A 17,668-nucleotide genomic window follows, 5' to 3' on the forward strand; every position below is an offset into this window, starting at 1 on the left:
CAAATTTTTTATCAATTAATTTCGTCGCGAGGCGGGCGTCGTTGGAGGTTACATTTTGCAAACTATTCGATTATGAATTCATGCAGTAACTGATCGGTCCTAATTGATCGGAACGCACTTGCTAGCATCAAAATGATCATGTAGCGTGAAAAATGTTAAATCTACCCGATGTTGGATGGAAAAAAGGGATCGGATTCTCATGTAAATATTTAAAACCGTCACGTGACCCCCTGCTCAAGACACGTGGAACAGGGCTCTGCTGATTGTCAAGGAAGCCCGCCCAGAATTGCAGGACGAACCTTGACTCAGTACGCCGATAGTGTCGTCGAAGGTCATGGCCTTGATGTTGAGGGACGCGAGGATGGCCTCCTTGTCGGCGAGGGTGGGGTCATCGTTGCTAGGCACTTTAGCCGACAGAATGCAGCACATGTCGCAAAGGTTGACATTCACGGCCCTGAGATCCGCTCTGCTGAGCGGCGAACCCTGAAACAACAAGGAAGGACACGAGGTGACGACGAAGCGTAGAGGGAGGACCGAGGGGTTGATTACACATCGATTTGATGGACGCCTCGTTTCAAGATTACAAATATTTGAAAATTTTTCAGGGAATTCAAAAGATTTTAAAGGATTTTCAAAGATTTCAAAAAATTTCAAAAAACGACAGACGATTTCAGAGGATTTCAAAAGGTTACAACAAAGTTGGTGGAATTTTGAAGGATTTCAAGAATTTCAAAATATTTCGGGGATTTCAAAGGATTTCAAGAGATTTCATGGGATTTCAAGGATTTCAAAGAACTTTAAAAGATTTCAGGGATCTCGAAAGATTTACCGATGATTTCAGCGGATTTCAAAAAATTTCAGGCATCTCGAAAGATTTCAAAAGATTTCAGGGATTTCAGAGGATTTCAAAAGATTACCAGAGACTTCATGGGATATCAAAGGATTTTTTAGAAGGGAAAATTACAACGATTCCTAAAGATTTCAGGAGATTTCAAAGATTTCAAGGGATTCCACAAGATTTCTGTAAAAGTGTACACCAGATTTCACGAGCGATCAACCCCTCGGGGAGGCCCGAGGCTCGCGAGTGTCGTTTCACTCACGTTCAGAACCGATATCTTGGGGAGATTCTGCAGCATCTTCCACTCCCGCCGTATATAGTCAACGGCACCGACTATAACTACATGTTTAAGCTCGTGGTAGTGAAAATTGGAAGCTCTCAGTGGCATTACTAGGTTTCTCAGTCCGATCAGGGGCGAGTCCGGATCGGCGAAGAGGCAGACGACTACGTGCCCGTTCAGCACCGTCATCGCCGCCTGGTTCCGGTCCAGGATACAGTCTTCGAGGTTTCGCGCCGGGCTCCAGTGGAACATTCCGGTCGAGTCGTACTTCATCTCCGTCTTCTCAAAGTCGAAGTCCTTCGCCTGGTCGTCGGCTATCCCGACCTGGAGACCCCCGTTGTTGTTCACGTTGTTACCGCCCGAGCCCCGGCTCGTCGGCCTGAAACGAATGCGCCGGAAATGTTTTACCGATCCGTCGGTGCTCTCCTTGTGATAGATATCATTATACTCGACATTCGATCTAGCGGAAGAGACTCGTCACGCGGTAAAAGTGCGTAACAAAGTACAAAAAAGGTAGAGAAAAAAAAACACATAATTATGCTCGTTCTTCGTACCGTCGGAACGTAATTCCGAAATCCATACGCGTGAATTCTCGTCTTCGTTAAAAATCCGATCTTCGCGATATGTGAAAAAATTTAAATTAGGGCTACCCGTTCACAATACGAAAAAATTTTAACGCATGCAGGAAATTTTCTCATCGTTCGTTTTATACACCTTCTATTATTTATATACTTTTCATCGCCAATCAGTTTACCCGATATTCGACTCTACGATATCTTTTTCCATATAGCACACTTGTGGCGTAAGGGTAGAGTTTTAGGAAAGTTTACAAAAGCGGCAAAGGCATGCAAGATATTGTTATCATACGTACATACGTACGAATCAAGAAACGCGGGCTGTTTAGCTACTGTATACATTGGCATAAAATAGAGTGTGCAAGCAGTACGTAATGCAACGTATTAATCGTTAAAGTGGTTAGATGTACCAACGTATCACAAAAACACAGACGAATTTTTTTTTTTCTCTCCACCTACAACGTATACAACGTATATACAATAATGACAATAATAACAATAATAAGAAATAAGTTTTTTAAAAAAATTAAAAATAAACCAACAACAGTGTTAACAGCATAAGCGTACATGAGTTTTTTGACTTCGTAGGCGAGATGGTAACCAGAGTATGCAGATTCCTCTTGCGATCTGGAATCAGAAGGTGTGATTTCACGTTGGTCCCTCCTAATATATGTACATGTATAGTTACGACAGCTCAATCTCTGCGTGACATAACATCCTCCGATTATTCAATTTACATATTCAGATAGTATACAGGAATGAATCGTGTGGATATGAATGACGGGGCGGGGGGAGAAGGGATGAAAAGAATTTAATTTTTTTTTACGTAACCGTTGCTCTTTACGTCTGAAGTGCAGGTGTTTTTTTTTTTTTTCTTCTTAATGAAAATCGCAGTAATTTGAGAACGAGATGAACATAAACAAGCGTATAATGAATTCAGGATTGCAACAAAGCTGAACGTATAGGTATACCATTAGTGAGCTTGAAAATAATAAACGCATGTGTAATTATGACAACAGTGATGATAATGATAATTATGAAAAATGTATTTGCAATTTAAGTATAATTGCATGCTTTTTTTTTTAACTTGGTTTAACAGGGTTTATTGTGTAAAATTGCAGTTCAGTCAGTTTGGCTGTTTTTTGGTGCAAAAAGTTATTAATTAAGATTATTCATCGTACAGATGCACTCGTCGAAAATCGAGAAATTCATTACTATAAGCCTGCAGCGAGGAGGTATGTCTATGTTACGCATGTAGTAGATGTAGATGTACAGAATGATTATCTATCGATAGAATGCCGCGTCGTCTGCTACGATTTAATGCGCACGCGCAACAATTCGAGAGCGATTGTTTGTCAGGGTGACCAACCGTCGTCGACGTAACCTCAAAAATTTTCACAGTCGTCATCGACATCGAGTCGTTCAACGCCGACAGCTGACAAAATTTTTCAGGTTATCCGTCGTTCGAATTTATGACCGTTGGTAGCCCTGCCAAACAGCTGCTCTCAAATTTTAGCGCATGCGCATTCAACTATGTAGCAGACGACGGACCATTTCGTCGATAAATAATCACTCTGTATACTGTACACTGGGAAAAATTTCATTTGTTATAGTTACTAGAAAATATTGCTAATATGGTTATCGTTTCAGTAACGGTTCAAATATTCGTTGGAATCACGTAGCAATGTTGTACAAGTAACTATTTAGTGTTAGATTAAAGTTATCGATACTAAATTTTCTGGTTATCGCAACTTTGAATCTCTCTATTTTCGGTAATAATAATCAAAAAGAATAATCACAAACGCTAGATTTTCTGGTTACAGCTACAAAACTCGTTATCACTTTGCACCCGGAACTATATTTTTCGACTATAGTACAGAATAAAAATAGTTTCTAATATCTGTAGAGTAATGACGTCTGGAAATTTCTCTCGGTATACAGAATCATTATACATCGATATGCGTGTATAATTGTAACAGAAATATGAGAGAGTGAGTGAAATATATTTTCAATGTGTAATATTCGTGTAATATTATATAACAAGATATTGCTACCAAGCAATATATAGCAGTTTGAAAAAACTGTACGTATTTAATGTTCTCTTCTTTAAATAAAATTTTATGCAATTTATTTTCAATCATAATCATTTTCACGTATCCGTACTGTAAAATTTCAATCGATAGACTTTCGTCTATTAGAAAACAAGAATGGTGGGTATTGAGAGTATAATATATTTCACCTATGAAAATACCATCGCCTGATTTTCAAACGAGGTGAGCCAATAATTCAATGTTAAACAATTGCCTGGTATTTAAATATTCTCAGGTAATATCGACCGATGAATGGCTTGACTGCTTCTACTGCAGGATGAAAAATTTACCGCGCGTTACATGTATAATCAAGTGACGAGTGATAAAAATGAAGAGTAGAAGTAAAAAAGAAAAAATTTACTCACGGGATGCTCGTACTTACCTCTGGTTGTTGTACGACTGGTTAGGACTGGACAAACTATCGTTCGGCGTTCTGTTCACGTTCGGTTTCACCTTGTTCACTTGCTTCGTCGAGTTCATCAGCGTCATGCCGACCGAATTTCGATGATTTCTCATCGCTGGAATAAAAAAGGACGAATTTAATCCCCGTATTTTCTTTTTTTCTTATTTTTTTTTTTTTTTTTTTGTAATTTTATTCAATCAATCGAAAATCGTAACAACTTTCAACTCACCGTTTAGATCGTCTCGTTCTCGGCTTATCTCACCTACAACGAAGAAATCGATAATTATACAGCGACTCGATACCGATGATTTTACCAGCTAATCATACAAGTGCAAGCCACAGTGCGTTTATTAATTTTTTAACATTGTTTTCAGGATTATACTTCCATCGAAAAACGAACTTTCCAACTAATCGCCGTTATTGCATGTGCCAAAATTCTATGATTGTGAGTTTCAAACGCGATCCGGGGTAGTGCTGATTAAATTATTCAAATGTGCATACAATGTACGCGATTTCTGATTTTTTAATTACATTTATATGATATATACCTATGTAAAACTATTATCTTCGTTGAAATTGAGTGAAAAAAAAAACAAAAAAAAAAACCGTATGTCTGTCAAGAAGGGTTTGCATATACACCTCGCGATTAAGGCCACATCGTGATGGAATAAAAAACTTCACTGAAGCGAATTTGGCGGTGTATAAAAATGACAAATGAGAAAATTAAATATTTTTTCACCCTGTTCCGAGGAGTGTATATACATACCCCTTTGACCTGGCCCCAAAATAATAATTCTTACAGTTTACTACAGAACTACAATTTTACTGTATAATAATCTACTTGTGCATCCATTCGATTTCTTTATTTATATTCGGTATTTTTTGATTTTTTTTTTTTTTGTCGATTTTTTTTGTTGCTTTTTCTTCGTTTCAAATTTCATTATTTACTTTCTCCCTTCCTCAAGTCAATCAAGCGCTTTGCATGCAAACGATCAATTATTACATAAAACACAACACTACGTATTTAGATAAAAACGTTGTATACGATCACAGATATTACGTTGAAACGTCATATTTTGTCTGCGGTCAAATTAAAATAACATGCGAGTTAATAAAACGTATTTCAATGTAACAAACATAAACGATTACAGTAACAAATTCACTTTTTACAACCTATTAGATTATTTTCCTTTTTCCGTTCCTTTTTTTTATATTTCATTTTTTTTTAAATTTTTTTATTTCTTTCCCTTGAATTCGAAACCGATACGGACCATTCTCTCCCTTTCGATGTAAACTATCATCGTCGTCCCGTAGAGGAGAATTGAACAAATTCCGTTGAGCTTCAACCGGCGAAAAATCTCCCCCCCACCCTCCAAAAAAATAAATGAATTTAAAAACTGAAAAGTTGTGAAATTGTAGTGAAAGCTTGCTGCATGCACGTGTGCAGATTGTTCCATAATTATAATAACCGCTTTGGTATAAGATATAAGGATATAAAAAAATATTGCGGTGAATATACGAGCTGTCTTTGTTGTAATTAATTTTATAATTATAAATATATATATATAGGTATATATTTATTCATATATGTTTATACGCGGTACGAATGGTGGGAAAGCGGGTTGCGGGAGCTTAATTTTCAAGCTGCTGCGACAGGTACAAATGAGAGAGAGGTGTGACTGTACCTCGCACGTGAACCATCTTGGGTAGTTCTGGCGGAGTGAATGTGGGGGGAGGATGGTGGTCGTCTGTAACAAACCACTACACATATTAGCTACCCTATCCTATTTATCCACTACTTATACACTAGTTTACCGGAATTGTAAATCACCCTCAGATATGGAAAAAAGAAAAAGAAAAAAAAGCTAATATAATATTGATTTTGATAAATTTTTCACAAGTTTTTCATTTCATCATCTGCCAAAATTTCCCACACAAGCAGCAGTTATAAAATTGATTTAACATATTCTCCTTCTAATTTCCAATAATTTTAATTTTAAAAACGGAACGACCAGACGAGAAAAATTATTCTTGCAGATTTATTGTTTTTTCTTTCTTTCTTTCATCCTAATTTTTATATCGCACCAAAACTAACCAACTCGTACAATAACGAGATTGTTGAGCGCAAGAGTCAGAATCGAATATTAAACGAGCTCAAAAATTTATTTGCAATTTTATTATTCATTTAATCATTCATTTGTACGTTATAACCCGAGCTGCTTGTGTAGAAGACAAAAAAAAAAAACAATAATCGCAAAACACGAGAAAAAATATGGAATTAGAATTTCATCGGATATATTTCCTGCGCGATCGTGAAATCGTGATTTATGCTATACTCGTGCCGTGCGAAGACTGTTTTTTTTTTTTTTGGCCGTTTTTCGATTTTCTTCTCCTACAATTTTTCAAGGTAATTGTACATATACATAATATATGTATACTATGTATAGGTAGGTGAACAATAATCATATGTATATAAAAATTAAAATGCATCGTGCAAATTCTTAACTATCGTAAATATTAAAATATTATAGATAAATCTACGATATCGTTATATTGAAGCATAGATTATGAAAAATAGAAATGCAAAATTGAAAATTCTTTATCCTCTACTTTCGTTTCTCGATATTCTACAAAAGAATACAGAGTATGTTTAGAAATATTGTAAACTACATCGAGCATGCTCTATCTATACGGAATGAAGAGTAAAAACGCATTTTGCACACAAAATTGCAGCTACATGTTAATTCAAACTCATTATTCATGGTATGTGTACTACGGTAAGAAAATAGCGTGCGCATACCTAATACATTTGTACATTGTGCGTATACCATATAATACTGAAAATAATGTCTACTACGATAGATTCATGCGACGTACGGAGAAAATATATATATATATATATATATTAGGGTGGTCCTTATTTGGGGTGTTGACGAATTCCGACAAGTGCGCCCCCTAGACACGTTTGAAATAAATAAAAAAAAATGTGTGCAAAACCCCAGCGCTGTAGTCCCATGAGAACAGTGCCTGTAAGCTCGTTTTGTTTCCCATTTAGATAACATGGCATTTTTAGACCAATTCAGTCACTATTTTTTCTAGTCATCCCTAAGTATGTTAAAAATTATTTATCCACATAAATCTATTGTTAATAGGCATGACTACGCGCACATTCTTTTACAAAACCTCACATGTATCGTATTTCATTATAAATTTGATATGAGTTGATTAGAGTTGCATTCAAACTATGGTCATTCAGTTTCAATTGTGTATAATATAATATAATATAAAAAGAATGTGCGCGTAGTCATGCCTATTAACAATAGATTTATGTGGATAAATAATTTTTAACATACTTAGGGATGACTGGAAAAAATAGTGACTGAATTGGTCTAAAAATGCCATGTTATCTAAATGGGAAACAAAACGAGCTTACAGGCACGTGTTCTCATGGGACTACAGCGCTGGGGTTTTGCACACATTTTTTTTTATTTATTTCAAACGTGTCTAGGGGGCGCACTTGTCGGAATTCGTTAACACCCCAAATAAGGACCACCCTAATATATATATATATATATATATATATATATATATATATATATATATATATATATAATATATATATATATATATATAATTTGTGCGCAGCTATACATACGTATTAATGAGAATACAAATATAAGCGGTGAAAATCGTATTTAAGTGCGTTATAGAAAATTATCCGTGAATCAAACGTGTAATATATCAGAGTAGGTATATATAATTTATATATGTATATACAAATCAGGTATAAGGTATATATAGCGAGGTAGACGCATTAGCAGGTATGTAGGAAAATAGCGGTCAAATTTTTTTTTTTTTTTTCTTTCATGGCAGCATCAAACAATATTGCAATACAAAGAAAAGAGAAGAGAGAGAGAGAGAGAAGAAGTAAGAAAAAATGAGAGGAATAGATGGATAGATAAATAGATAGATAGATAGATAGATAGAGATGGGGAAAGTAAGAGAGAAAGACAGAAAAAGTTAGGCAGAGTGTAAGAAAATTAGTACAACTATTAAATGTTATATAAGGTATATATAAGGTACATAGGCGATATATATGTATATATACATAGTTACTCACTGCCAGGAATTTTTTTTTTATTTTTCTTTTTTTTTTTTTTTTTTTATTTAATGGTGCGGGATTGCGGGAGAAAGGAATATAATTTTACACGGCATAATCTCGCTATATAATACACAGTTCTGCGCATTTACCAGGATACTGTTGTGCAACATATCGTTGTCGTTGTTGTTGTTGTTTATTTCAATTTTTTTTCTCATCCTATTTGCAACGCAAAAATACGACGATGAAGATGATTGCGACGAATGATGATGGCGGGTAAAAATTTTTAAGAATTGGAAAAAAAATAAAAAATTGAGCACATCGTTCTTCGATTTGGCCGACGATGAGTGTATATTCATCGGTATGATTTCGTACAAATTAACAAACATTGCAAGTTTTCCCCCGGTAAATGTGCAAAATTGTTTTTATTCGTGTGTTTCAGTTTTTTTTTTTTTTATTTTACTCAAGTGGGGCGGGGGGCGATTTCTTTCTTCAACTATCACAGACGTTGGTACAAGTGAATACTAAACTCGGGTATAACTCAATGGGGCAGTGACAGCGTTGTACTGTAATTGATGACTGTTTATAACATGGAAAATCCTACACCGCATACGAACATCAGAAAACGTACAAGATGTGTCGGATAAAAAATTTCATCCTGCAGCATTTAATGACGCAGGTATATCGCATTTGAATAATGTTACTTTCACACATGTAACGATAAGTATTTAAGTGTAGTAATGGTTGGGTGGTTATACAGTTGTTGTTTGAACGGAACGAAACTAGAAAAAAATCAAAGTAAAGAAAAACAAAAAAAAAAAAAAAACGAGAGAGAAAAAAAAACTTATGAACAACGAATAAACGTATAATAAAAAAGAAACGCACAACGAGTGATAACGATTATAATACGTATAAGGTAAAGTGAAAGGTAAAGAGGTTGCGTTTGCCTCTTCAAACTTACTTGCATACGAGAAGTCCTCGCCTACGTAGTAGAGGACGGAAGGTAACAGGCAGAGATAGATAGACATACAGACAGTTAGTATATATGCGTATAATAAATACACACGATTTCGACGTTTATAAGATATATACATGTATACATATATACGTATGTACGTATTTTTAATACGTATACGTATATGAATACATAAATAATAATATCCGATACGTGTATGATTTAATCGAGCTTACGTGTGATAATAACGATGATAATAAATAATAAGGGGGGGGGAGGGATATGAATGTAAATCAACGATGTATATGTATGTATATAATTAATGTATGTGTGTACGAAGTTTCGCGTGTTTGATTTTTTGCTATTTTGTTCTAACGAAATGATACAATCATCGTTTAAACGGTTACATTATTATATGTATCTGACATAATATGCGGTAGGAGAGAAAAATCTTCCATCAATTGTATTACGGTAAGAACAGTACGAAAATTTATACGCAACTGGTAAGTATTGATTTTTTTTCATCATCGGGCAAATTTTTAACATATGTATATATAGAAATATGTTGGATACGATTGATGGTGGTGTCTTTTTTCTTCTTTTTTTTTTTTTTTTTTGTCTTTTTTCTTATTCCCATACACCGCATACGCACGCAACTAACCAACTTTTCCGATTTTCACTTTGATCTGAAGCATTGACAACTAAAACTCCATCAGGCTTGCGACAACGATAATTTTACCTGACCTGAATAACACGCACGTACAATGTACAAAGTTTTTTAACGAAATGAAAGAAAAAAAAATATATATATATATATACATGTAATGCGTAATAAGACACCGATGCATAAGAAAAATATACACGTACGTATAATATTTATGTAATTGATATGCTAATAGAAAAGACTATATGACATTTAGAAAAAAAAGGACAAGAAAAGAGAAAAAAAAATAAACTAACATAATACGCTTCCGGAATTGATGAACAGTAAATATTGAAATCGATTTCCTTGGGTCGTTTCTAAGTTTTACCTTCGTCTTTTTTTAACCCTCACGTTTTGTCGACAACGATTAAGGAAAACCATCTAACGAAAAATACACTCACAAACCTTGATACAATAAACAAATTGTTAACTACATTCAAACAACAGTTATATATATATATATACATATGTATGTATGTAATAACGTGAACCAAGTTAGTTGCAGGAGTTTTTAACGTAAAAACGACGAGGAAAAGTGAAGTGAACGACCGGAAAAAAAAAAAAAAAGGAAAACAGAAAATAAGATATAAAAATCAAACGACAACAGCGAGAAAACCAAAAAATACACATCGTAAAATACGTGTCGAAAGAACCTTGAGGATGAACAAATAATTTAAAAAAAATAAACGATAAAACACCACATCAATACGGCGCAAACACTATAATATATTTAATTAAAAATGTTATTACTACGCTGGGGCCAATTTTTCTTTTAATTTTATCATTCTTTCTTCATCTTTCGTTATTGACTAATCTATGTTATATTACCGACGTTGTTACAGTAATGCTTATTGTTTTTTTTTTAGAGAGATACCGTTTGTCCATCCATACTCTACACATGTATAAAATTTCGTGAGTAAGCCTCCCTGCACGTTTATAAAAATCAACCTACCAGAGTTGTGTTAAATTTTTGCAATCGCAAGAATATTTCGATAGTACGATGATTTTTGTTAATACGCAGATATAGTTAATTATGCCTTCAATTCTCGTCATTGCAGGCATAACCGTTTTTTTTTCTTTTTTTTTTTTTATTTTGTCCTGAAAACAAACGGGGCTAGAAAATACATTGTTATTACAGTTTATTTTTCGTTAGGATACAATACCGATATACCTACGACTGTATCGTATGATAAAATATACAACGAAAATGAAGATGAGCGTGATTGTGAGATCCTTGATCCAAACAACAACAGATACGTTAAACAATTAAACAGTTAAAAATAATTAAACGATGTTGTTTATCTGAATTTGTTAACACGTAATGCAAAGTCTTCGCGTTTGATATTACAGGCGTTTTGAATCTTTTTCCCGTGCAGTCAAGGTAACTTTTTCATTCGTCGTACATGTCGAGTGAGACGTTCCAAGCCTTTGTTTATTTTTTTGATTCTGCTACGAAGAAGCGAATTTCGAAACCTTTCCGTTAATTTGTTTGTTCAATACGGGAAAAAAAAAAAAAAAAATTTTTGACTTCGCTGGGTCGGTAAATGTAGGAATACTCAATGACAGAAATTACAGTCTCTAATCGATACAAACAAATCGTAAGAAATCTATTAATTAAACAAAAAATTTCACGATATAATCAAGTTTCCGGTATTATAAACAGAGCATATTATAAGTAGGGCCCGGATAATTATGCATTAAAAATTACAAAACATCTTCATACAATACAGACTTGCATTTTCTGTCTACGAAAACTAAACCTCATACAAAGAATACCAAATAACCAATGAAAATAATATAAACATAAAATATTTATAATTACATATTAATCCGGTGTCCTAATTAAAACCATATACTAATGTAAAATCGGCATTTCAATCGTACGTTTAAAAACTGTTAAAAACATCTCGACTCTCCGAAGAACAAACGATCTCCGATCTAATCAAGCCACGAATACGTACGATAAAATTTCTCAAACGGATCGTTTTAAATCATCCGATGTGCACCGATTCTTCCCTACAACGAAGGGATCTACGTAACGGATCTTAACGAGTAGTGACAACGACGACAATGACGATAACAGTAATGACAGGAATGACAGTAATAATGATTATAACAATAACAATAATAACAATGATAATAATAATGATAATAATAATAATACACCGGGAACACACGAGACACAATTCTACTCTCAGTGATACGTACTTGCTCGTCCGACCATCTGAACAGCCCTCACGCCCTTCCGGAATGTGGCCACTGCCCGAATGGAGAAGAGAACCAGAGCTGTTAGTCTTCACATCAACAAATTAATTTCAGCGTAGATTCGGGGGCGTGGTTGGATTTTTTTTTTTTTTTTTTTAAATTTCCCTTTTTTCTCTCTCTCTCTCTCGCTCTCCCTCAAACGACGTCATTTTCATTTTTTTCATTTTCCGTTTCCGTTCTCCCATTTCAATCACATTTCGATCGTTACTAATTTTGTCGGTCGATTGTTTTTTTTTTTTTTTTTGTCATCCCCGCTTGGTCTCTTTTTTTTCTCTCTCTCCACTTCGTTTCTTACATACGCATCATCGTGCCTCTTCCAAATAACGCCGTATATGTTTGCATACGTATATATAATAGAACATATTATGGGTATATAGGCAGGGTCTTTGGTCTTTGCTCTTATGCTCTTTGCTTTTTTTTTTCAAATCTGCAGCATCTTTTCGACAGTTTTAAACGTACGCGCATGTATCATATACATATATACATACCGTGATCTGTTTTTAACAACGCGATTCGACCAATCAATCAATCAATCAATCAATCAATCCAATCAATCACTCCTCTTTTCTCTTTTTTCCACTTTGCTCCTCGCTCTCCTGTATCGTTTATTATTATCACACATCCGCAACCTATAACCGCCCTCCATCAAACCTCTCGACTATATTTACAAATCCGTATACAGCTTGCCATCGCCCTGATTTTCCAAACGAAACGTAATCTAAACCTTCTGCAAACTGTTTTTCACCCTAATCGCTTAATTACTTGGCGAATTTCTTACATCCTAATTAAAAGTTTCACATCTGCGCTCGGTAACAATTAGTGGAAAATATGTGATTCTGTTTCTGTTTTTGCGGGTGTAGTAGTAGTAGTAACAATAATAATAATAATAATAATAATGATAATTATAATAATAATAATAATAACGATAGCAATAATAATAACGATAATAACGATAATTACAATAACAATAACAGTAGCAACAATAATTATTATTATTATTATGAGAGATGCAGTGTGATGGGTGACGTTGTAAATTTTAAACCCTGGGCATCGAACGAATCATCGTTGTATATTCATTCTTGCTCCATTGCGGACGTATTCGTAACAATTTATTTTAACGATAAAATTCGTCAAACTGATCATAAATTCGTGTGCGAAATTGCGTGAGGCGTTGAATTGTTGACATTCCTGTCGGATTGTGTGAAAGAATGTTTGAGAGAGGAAGGAAAAAGAAAAAAAAAAAAAAAAAAACATTGTATAACGAAAGCTTTTCACTGCATATCACATACACAGGTAAAAAATACACGGCCCTTTCCACGACATTAACAGCTGTGATGCATTTTATATAACATATATATATGTGTGTGTGTGTGTGTGCCACGCGCCAGTTCTTTAACAATAAACAATAGCAGCTTGACGTATGAGAAACAAAAACACGAAACAAAATAACAACATTTTTTTTTTTCTGTAATATGCATGGCAATAATTGACGCGAGTTATTGTATTATTATACGTATACAGGTTGAATAACGAAGCGCACACTTAATGCAACAGTCAAGTAATTACACAAGCTCCATTTATACACAGTGTTTAGTTAAGCTCGTAGTGTAAAAAGTATTTTAACGGATATAGTAAGCCGGGCGATAGTCCTACGGTTTATCGAAAAGACGAATTATCCAAGTAAATGGTTTATAATTATACGTACGAATAGAGGGATGAAAAATTGGGTGAATTTTCGCAATTTACGACTCGGAAAAGCAATTGTTCCATATTGATTTCGGTTTCGTTCTAAATTTTGGCGAAAAAAGGCACGTGTATCAAGCTTCTTTTGCATATTATTCTTATTATTATTTTGTTTTTTTCTTAATACATATATAATACACGATATTGAATAAAAATAAAGCCGAGATCGAACTTGACAATATAAATTCCGAAAATTCATCCACTTCTTTAAATGCACCGTTAATAATTAACAAGCCTGCACGCGAATTGTAATGTTATAAATAAGGGTACGGTATTGGCGAACGAATAATGCGCTGGGAGATAGTTGGAGTGACAGCGACGTAATATTACGTCGATGTTACGTAATCGCAGAAATGGGATGGGTGTGAAAAAAAAAATTTTGTCCAATTGTCAACAGAGTTTACGCGCAACGATAAAAACACCAGACAGCTTTCGACGGTAATCGAGTAAAACGTTTTGACAATGGGACGAACGGGAATCGGGTGATTACGGGGTGTATTTGGATAAGGGGTGTTGAAAAGAAGCGTACCGTCAAGGTAACTGCGGTAGGCAGAGCCCCCCTTCACCATGCCAGTCTGCATCATCATCATCCCCACATCTGGAAAAAGCCGGTTTGTTCAGTCTCAACCTGACGAAGGGTGGGTGATATAAAAAGTCTGATATGCGATATTGTTGCGCAGGTCAAGATCAACGTTCGGACGTTATGTCGGATAACTATTTTTCAAAAAGTAGGTACTTTGTCCCGATTACTTTCGGACAGGTGAGGGATGAATATAATTCACGGAAGTCTTGGGTGAGACGGAACGATAAATGTTGCATTAATTACACTTGAAATTCATGTATGTATCATCAACTGTCTGAAGTAGGGTTGTTTCATTTTTTTAACTTTTCTTTTTTCTCAACGTGCCGATCGAAAAATTGTGACAAGTACTGTAGAAAAAAAAAAGTCCGTGAGGTGTGGACATGAAAATAAATGAAAAATTATTATTATTATATATATTTTCCTATCTCCTCCGGGTTTTACGACATTTTTTTTTGTTTTTTTTTTTTTTTTTATCCGAGTATTAGTAACAAATTTCTCTAGTGGCAGGTTAAAATAAAAAGTTGAAAAACTAACCACCCTTGTAGTGAACACGGAATGTGTGAGTCGACGGAAACACAAGCGCAGAGACACAACCTGAGATCATAGATACGTGGCGTAATGTTTAATCAATCTATTAATCTATGAACCAGGTATATTATATACTGTAACTGTACGTATCATATATTCATAGTATATACGTGTACGGTGAAGTAGGTGTGTACAATTAATCGCAACACGTACAAGTTGTGTACGTACGTGTATTATTAGGTACAACATCAGCTGGGAAAACGTTCCAATGATACTCTACGCGTCTATATACACATATATATAATATTTTATAGCAGCTCTAACGTTTGTCAATTAGTATTATTAGTTGCCGTTAAGATTACTAACGCTATTAGCCTTACAAGTGGTAAAAGGAACTCGATGTGAAGTTTGCCGCGTTCAAACGTTTCCTTCGTTTGCCCAGGGTTTAGGTTGAAATTAGTGTGCGATTAAAATTGGGACGTTAATGTTATACCCAAAATCGTAGACGGTGAAAGTTGGTCAATTATAATTTACCGCGATAACAAAAATCAGGGATATAATCTCTGTGGATAATGAATTACGGTTTGAACCGGGCTTTGGAACCCGCGAATGAGAAATAATAAAGAAAAAAAAAAAAAAAAAAGAATGAAAACAAATACATTGTATAAATATATGTATATGTGTAGGAATATGGTTCGTGTATATTCCGGGTTTTCGGATGGGTGATTTTTTTTTTTCTCCGTTTCCTTGTTTCCTCACCTCAGCTGCAATGCTTAATGAATTATCCGCGGAATTATCATTTACACGCGCCGAAATCCGCAACGCCGTGTAACCGTGTTTAAATAACCAGGTTACATAGAGCATTTTGGGTACGCGCAACGATTCGGGATAGATCCTCTTCGTACTCCTCTGTCCGCACGTGTAATACACCGATGAACAAGGTATAAAACTTTACATCGAAAGGATGAAGAGATGACGATGAAAGTAGAAAAAAAAAGAAAAAAAAAACCATAAGATATGAAGAAAAAAAAAAAAGGTTTAGAAAAAAAAAAAATCTATCACGAACCTAACGCTGAAACATTATTGTTACAACGAGTAATGTGGAAAAGGGATTGTTTTGTTTTAGTTTTTGTCTTTGTTTGTTTGTTTTTGTTTTTTGCATTTTTCATCAATGACAGCTGTCACGCTATAGGTATAAATGGCAGGCAATAAAAATATATGGATTTCAGGTTACAGGTGTACAGCCGTTAATAACTGCAGCTTCGAACTGCTTTTCTCCTTTTATAAAACAAATTTTAAATATAACAATCATTTCCATTTTTAACTATAATTATGTATGTTAACCCGAGAGAGCTATTGTCATGCAGGCAAGGCGGACGGAGGGCACATAACAAAGTGCAAGCTAGTATCTTATTGTTAATAATATATGTATACATATATATACATACATACATACAAGTATATACATATCGTTCGCCAGTCGGGCGGAAATTGACCGTTGCTGACCGAACGACAGTATTTTGCCATTTCGATATTCCGCTTTATTGTTATCAAGTGAATTTTTAATTTTTTGAAAAATTTACAATGTAATATAATATAATAAATAATGTAATGACGATTGAATGGAATATCGCGCAACCAGCGTTGCAATATACATCTTCATGTATATTGGGGTGAGCCAAAGAAACTAACCTATCGAATCTAGGGTCTTAAAGGGACCTGTTTAGTGAGAAAAAAATTCTCCCGATTGGAAATAATTTTTGGCTCAATTTTATATATATGTACAGAAGGTATTGTTTTTTAAAATTAATAAAAAAATGCAATAATAATTAATGAATTACCGATCGATTGCGATTAACGCTTACACTTTTCATCTCAGTCACGTTTCAATATTGTGTATCTAATTGTCGTATCAGCGATATATTAATTCGCGTATAATAATACGTGAACGTAATGGAACGAAAAGAATGAACTAGAATTTGTTTTTTTTTTTTTTTCTCTTCCACTATCTCTCCGTAGATTGACTGATCGTGAGAGGAGAGACCGCGGTGTGAAAAAAAAGTGTTCAAAGAGAAACGATTACAAAAAAAAAAAAAAAAAAAAAAAAAAAGAATTACGCACGATTGCATATATATATGACGGATGAAAAATAGATTCGCGGTATCGATACACATATACGATGTATGCATGTATATGTGTACAGAGGGAGGGGAGGGCGGGGAGAGGGAGGAATGGATAACAATAGAAGATTAAATGTATCATATAAGCAAGTGGAGTGGAAAAGTATAGAAAGAGATAGAAGAGAATAGAGATAGAGAGACAGACAGAGAGAAGATATAGATGTTTGTTATATTATTATTATTATTATATATATGTATACTTATCGTTGTTATATATTTATAGAATGTGGATAATTAGAAGAGGTAAGTAATGAAAAGAAAGAATAAGGAAAAAAAAAAAAAGAAATTTATATTATATATACAGTATATATACGTGTATATATATATATATATATATATTAAGCGAGCGAGTAGAGACCAAGAGACGTTACCTAGGTCACGGCCCCAGGAGCGCTGCTGTTGCCCCACTAGATAATAATATATCAC

The 17,668-nt window shown here is 34.5% G+C and overlaps 1 protein-coding gene and 1 long non-coding RNA gene across 51 annotated transcripts in view; one reads left to right on the plus strand and one right to left on the minus strand.

The window, feature by feature from the left end:
- Window positions 1-17,668, minus strand: part of LOC124301985 (calcium-activated potassium channel slowpoke) — a 114,906-nt gene that overhangs the window by 5,815 nt on the left and 91,423 nt on the right. For 25 of the 50 annotated variants that reach the window (XM_046757667.1, XM_046757713.1, XM_046757680.1 and 22 more), the window contains 8 exons: window positions 12,152-12,202; window positions 9,247-9,267; window positions 5,872-5,934; window positions 4,416-4,448; window positions 4,166-4,301; window positions 2,261-2,320; window positions 1,101-1,497; window positions 300-483 (listed from right to left, as the gene is read on the minus strand). In XM_046757667.1, the coding sequence (XP_046613623.1) occupies window positions 300-483; window positions 1,101-1,497; window positions 2,261-2,320; window positions 4,166-4,301; window positions 4,416-4,448; window positions 5,872-5,934; window positions 9,247-9,267; window positions 12,152-12,202 (945 nt within the window). Of the gene's footprint in view, window positions 1-299; window positions 484-1,100; window positions 1,498-2,260; window positions 2,321-4,165; window positions 4,302-4,415; window positions 4,449-5,871; window positions 5,935-9,246; window positions 9,268-12,151; window positions 12,203-14,480; window positions 14,550-17,613; window positions 17,650-17,668 lie in introns of all 50 variants that reach the window. The other 25 variants (XM_046757709.1, XM_046757692.1, XM_046757707.1 and 22 more) reach the window with 9 other exon arrangements.
- Window positions 13,808-14,672, plus strand: LOC124302000 (uncharacterized). The gene is made up of 3 exons (XR_006907611.1): window positions 13,808-13,888; window positions 14,349-14,562; window positions 14,632-14,672. It is a non-coding gene; the product is annotated as an uncharacterized LOC124302000 (long non-coding RNA).

Source organism: Neodiprion virginianus, chromosome 4 (assembly GCF_021901495.1).
Source record: "Neodiprion virginianus isolate iyNeoVirg1 chromosome 4, iyNeoVirg1.1, whole genome shotgun sequence".
Classification (NCBI taxonomy): Eukaryota; Metazoa; Arthropoda; class Insecta; order Hymenoptera; family Diprionidae; genus Neodiprion; species Neodiprion virginianus.